General features: G+C 31.6%; 1 protein-coding gene across 1 annotated transcript; it reads right to left on the bottom strand.

Annotated features, from left to right (window-relative positions):
• Nucleotides 1–1,588: 1,588 nt before the first annotated feature.
• On the bottom strand, nt 1,589–2,720 carry LOC145635729 (uncharacterized). Its single transcript, XM_081687066.1, has one exon. The coding sequence runs from the start codon at nt 2,439–2,441 to the stop codon at nt 1,872–1,874; it is 570 nt and encodes a 189-aa protein (XP_081543192.1). The 5' UTR covers nt 2,442–2,720; the 3' UTR covers nt 1,589–1,871.
• Nucleotides 2,721–6,145: the final 3,425 nt, after the last annotated feature.

Genomic DNA, 6,145 nt, shown 5'->3' with positions numbered 1-6,145 from the left:
AAAGAAGAGGTTGCAAGCTTTTAAAATCTCAAATCTATTTAAAATTTCAAAGGCTGGTCATCTATATCAATGCTCAACCATCTTATAGGTCATAGTTAGATAGGAACTCCCAATCATAACAACTCTATGTTATGACATGGCTTCTTCCTTAAGGGTGGTCAAAATAAGAAGTCAATCGGTCAAATTGGATGCTTAGAAATAGTCAATAGAATCATTTGTGCATTTCTAACCCTATTACACCTATGTGAAGTCAAAAGAGTTACTATTCAATAGTTTGACTATATTTTCAATTGTTTGTGTAACACGATTATATATAATCCCTAGCCCGTAGTTTATTGTAATTTTCTTAACTAGAGTCCATAACTAGGAACGATATGTTTATAAATTGGTGTGCTAATTGCAATTTTTAATAATTGATTATTCTTAAGCATAAAGTTTTTTGGGATGAAAGCGTCAAGGTCTCCCAACTGCCCTTATCGAGTGGGTCAAGTCCAAGAGAATTGTCCCTTTGACTTCTAAAATATGCCCATTTTACTTCTTCATCTTCCATCAAAATATGAGCAACTTGATCAATCTTCTAGACTTCTTTACTTTAATTTTTTTGTAATTGCATTCACAAATCCACATCAATTTTAATGGAACTTTTAGATGTTAATAGAATAATACTCCGTATTACGGAATGGATTATACTTGATCTTCAAGTGTTTGACTTATAATACTGAGTGATTACCATTAGATAATAAAGACTTTTAATACTACCGGTAATTCCTTACTTATATTCATTAAGAAGTATTACTCTGTATATCCATTAATCCATTAGTAGTAATATATACAATTACGAGTATAAGTAGTATTATTTGTTAGAGACAATTTTACTAGAAATTATTAGTTATGTCTATTATCATAACTTATGCTCCATACCATAATATCATTACATACTTATCTTTAATTGTTACTTCGAATTATTTTATGTATGAAATATATAATGTAATTTGTATTAAATTTTTATAGATGACTATGATCCAGCTGTCTAGTCTAGTGGGGGTATAGCACTTAAAATCGTCAATCATATGGTCCACTCCCAACCACATTAGTTTAATTCGAACCTTAATAATATCCTTAAAATTTTAATCTATCTCTTTTTTGGTTGGGAAGACTTCCTTATCAAGACAACCATTATTTTTCTGTGTCCCATTTTCGTCCCAAAGTCCACTGTACAGGGTCCAACATTTCCAACTCCACTTCCATTTTTATTCAATTCCACAATAATACAGTCTTAATAATAATCATAATATTCCCTGTTCACACAATTAAAAAACAATGGTTAGAAATAAATTAATTAATTAATAACAAAAATTAATAAAGTTGAACACAAAATACCTCACATATAACGGAGCAGCCGAGTAACACCAACGTAAACGGAGAAGTTTAACGGGACTGAACGGAACGGAACTGAACGATTGAAACGGCGTCATTCACATCACATCCAAATCATAAAACGACGACGTAATTGACGATAATTGAATCTGATTGAATTTGTCAAAAATTAAGTTAGTTCGCTTAAAAAAAATTAAAATTAAAGAAGTCCTTGTTAAACTGTCCAAAAATTCTTGAAGATTTTTTTTTTTGTTCTTAATTCGATGATCATACTGTAATTATACTGCCATCATACTATACTATTGGTATATATACACAAATTTTCTCAATTTGTCCAATGTCCTTCTGAATTTCTTCTTCTGGAATCATCTTCGATCGCCGGAATCGCGAAACTTCTTCCATCACCGGAAAATCTATAACATTCTGAGAAAATTTCCCCCAATTTTTCCAAAAATTAAAAAACCCTAACCCTAACTCTAATTCAATTGCAAATTTTACGCAACAGACACCATTGATAACCTGCTTTTTCTAGGCTGAAAATCACCTCTTCTTTTTTGTTGATGTGAAGAAGGACGAATCAAAGCAGCCAAAGCTCGTTTCACCAAGTCACCTTCAACAGTTCCGATTCTAACCAACGAGTTCGTCATCGCGGACCGCCGAGCGAAGAGCCGGTTCGACTGGTACGGCTGAACCGAAGCATTCCGGCTCGGAGCATTTTTGTGAAGACTACACCTGAATGAACCGGGATGATTCGTCGGCGAACACATACAGCTCTTCTTCTGTCCGGTAGTCGCCGGTTGACGTCGCACCGACTGAGTTGAAATCGAACGGTTGGGTGAAACTGAACCGGAATTAAACCGGACCGCTGACGACGGCGATGAACCGGTGGAATACAGGTTGACGCGAGTAGGAGAAGCTGAACGTTGAAGGAAGCTTCGAGAAGTGAAAGTACTGGAGGTTGAAGAAGCGAATACTGAAGCAGAAGACGATGTCGTATTGGAACCGAATCTTCCTGAAGGTGAGTGAGACCTTAGGACTGGTCCGCTTGATCTTCTTGCCGCCATTTTTGTTGGTTTTAAGAGAGAGAAAGTGTGAGTTTTTTTAGAGAGAGAAAGAGGAGAGGAGAGGAGAGGAGAGAGAAATTTTAGTAAGCCGCGGTTCGCTAGCTAATTTGGCAAACCGTGCTTTACTCGAGCCATGTATTTGTAGGAAGATGTTAGGGATTTTCTTTTTCCTTTTTTTTTAAATGGGTGCTTTTTTTTATTAAATTAAATTAAAATTAGAGGGAAATTGGGTTAGAATTTGTTAGACCTAACTATAGTTGAGTTACCTAAGCGGTGGGTTAAGGTGAGGATAGGAATATAGGATATTGAAGATGGTGAAGTCTGTGGGCAACAGACGAAACGACATTCGATAATTACGTTTTATTTTAGATTGGAATGCCCACGGATTTTGTCATCACATTCCTTTCAAAATAAAAATACTTGTAAAATGTTACTTTCTCGGTTTTTATTTACTAATAACACTTCACCTTTACCAAAATAAAAAAAAAAACACAAAACAAATCACTTTAAACTACCCCAAAATATCTAATCATTATAAATAATATGTAACAGAGGTAGTATGTAATTTAAAGAGGATATATTAGGGCATTTTCTCATTGACTGAACTTAGTTGAACTGAACTGAGCTGAACTGAATTGAACTGAGCTGAACTGAATTGAACTGAACTGAACTAAATTGAACTGAAATGAATATTTTATAAGAGGAGAAAATTAGGAGCTGAGCTGAACTGAAATGAAATGAATATTTTATAAGAGAAGAAAATTAGGAGCAGAGCTGAACTGAACAGAATTGAAATGAATATTTTATAAGAGAAGGAAATGAGGAGCTGAACTGAACTGGACTGAACTTAACTGAGATGAACTGAACTGAACTGAACTGAATTGATTGGTTAATATAGTTTAAACTAAATAACTAAGGGTTCGTTTGGCATTGCTGTGGTATTCTGTTTTTTGGTTTTTTTTATTGTATAAAAGTATATGATATATGTCACATAATGAATAAAAAATTGTTTAAACCTATGAAAATCATAATGATTTTGAAAACTGACAACAAAAAAGTGGAAACACCTTTTTCTTGTTTCCTGTTTTTGGTTTTTAGTTTTCAAAAAAACAGAAAACTCAAAACCAAAAATGATGGCAAATAATAAGCCCTAATTTATCCGTTTATCGTTTACCTAGCTCAATCCCTTCCTCAAATAGCGTGACAAAAAGTGTGTTATTAAAACACAGAGAAAGTACATTTAAGGGTTTATTATCTATAGCTTAATTTCAGTTCATTTCATTTCACTTCACTTCCTAATTTTCTTTTTTCTTAAACAATTTAGTTCAGTTCAATTCAGCTCCAATCAGTTCACTGTAATTCAGTTCACTTCAGTAAATCAGAACATGCCCTAAGTGTAATTGTATGATTTGTATCAATGAAATAGTGATAATATCTTATGTAGAGATCGACTAGAGATAATATGAAAACTTTCTTTTATCAACAAGGTAGTTAATAATGTGATGTTAACTTTTCTCAATAACAAATTTTAGGTGTTTTAAATTATAATATGAAGAAAACTTGGTATATTCATCAGATCTACCACGTCAATAGGTGTAACTTGTTAGAGATCAAAGATTTTTAACCTAGAATAACCAATACTCGTATATGATTATGTGTGGAGCTTATGCTTTCTACTCGCAGTTTTTACTAGAAAATTTACGTTGATAACTAATGAATGAACTATTGTACATTTATAGTATTGTACAAATATCACATTGGCTGAATAATTAATTAGCTAGGCAAGATAATTATCTATCGCTTTAATCCCTTGCGAAGTATTTATACTGTATGAAGTAAACAATTTATACAGTATAAATAAAGGGATTTGCCAGATTTGAGTGTAGAAGGCCACGTGTGGAAATCTAAGGAGGAAAGAGAATGACAGCGTTCCAGCAGTGTAGGCTACCTTGTACACTTGGATATGATGTGTGACTGCTGCAACTTGTGTGGCCTATCATTTCAGTGGATTTCACTGACATAAAAAAAATAGTAATAAAATTCCCAGAAAAAATCAATTTTATTTTACTCTTTCGTTTTTTTAAATGCATTTTAACTTTAGTATTATTTACCTACCATACTATACTTGACTTAACTTTTTCACTCTATAAAATAAATAAATGTTATTATGTAATACTCCGATTAGTCATAATGTCTAATTTATAATATAACTTTGCTGTATAAATTTTACAAATAGACAATTAAAGATATTAATGGTTAAAATTACTTCTCGGCAAATTTACGGATAAAATTAATGTATTTTTTTAAATAATAAATAGTACTCCGTATTTAATAAATTAAAACAAGTAATTTAAATTCCTTATCCTCCACTATCAACATGAAAGTTGCATTTAAGCTAAGAATTCTACTCAAAATTCTATAGGATGATCGAATTGATCTTATCGATTATTGCATTGGATGGGATTTTACTATATATTTATATTACATATGATCATATCTATTCTTATACAGTAGTACAAATTAAGAATTATTACAATTCTTGCTTCACATTCAACCAAGCAAAAAGAAGAAAACATATTATTTTTATTCATTAGTGTATAAATATGTAGTTATGTAGTATCCATTATTAATCATGTTTTTACTAAGTATCAAACAATGCTTGGCTGGCTTCAATTTCACAATCACACGTTTGTGGAATTAAACTTAATAAGGCTACTTTTGATACGATGTGGAAATTTCATTCCTTTAGACTTAATAAAGTATTTGATCTAAAAGAAAACTAGAAATGGTAAATTTTTACTTCCAAGTATATATGGAGTATAATATTTAAGAATTCGTCAGTTATACTTTTTTTTTTTTTTTTGACAAATCTCCTTATTCTTATCAACTTGAATAATCTTTGGTGGTCGATCTTGTTAACAATTATTTCTTATAATTGAAATGGATTAATCTCCCAACTCATCAGTAAAAATTTCTTATATTTATTTAATATTAGGATCGGAATTCCATGTATATTCTACTCATATTATACACATAAAATTATTATTAGGATGGATTGTAGATAGAGCCTTATAAATCAAACAATCTTGGAAGTTAAATTAAGTGTTCAAGCTAACTTAATAACCAAAAATATGAATTTATAAAGTAGGTGCAAAAATGATGTAGAATAATTGGACCACAAATAAAGCATATAGTATACTTAAGTAACACCTAAAACATCTTATAATTGTATGCATGATTGCCCAATCCCTATAATTTTGGAAAATTCATGAACAATACGAGAAATTTAAAGTCTACGTGACAGCACCTTAATATAGTATTCGAATTTTCGAATTCATAGGTAAAGAATCATTTTCCAAGAGCCAACCAAACGACTAAGAGATTCCAAAAATCATGTGATGGTTCATACTTCCAAGAACAATTAAACATTCATCCCACTCCACAAATCATATAAGGCCACCTTCAATATGCTCCAACTTTATAGTGCCACATGTCCCCAAATCTTACATACCCATGCCACTACACATGCTCCCTCCATTTGCTTCCAAATGATGCTTCAATTTACTACTCCATCCCTTATTTTTTTACCCCATATGACTCATAAAGTTTTTCACCGTACATAAAATGAGTCATGATATAAATAAAAGAGACGAGAAAAGTAGTTTTGATTAAAGACTTCTAACTCTAACCATGAATTTTTACCC

This window comes from Chenopodium album, chromosome 6, assembly GCF_948465745.1.
Source record: "Chenopodium album chromosome 6, dcCheAlbu1.1, whole genome shotgun sequence".
NCBI classification, from domain to species: domain Eukaryota; kingdom Viridiplantae; phylum Streptophyta; class Magnoliopsida; order Caryophyllales; family Amaranthaceae; genus Chenopodium; species Chenopodium album.
The sequence above is the reverse complement of the archived record's forward strand: the minus strand, read 5'-3'. Positions and strand labels throughout refer to the sequence as shown.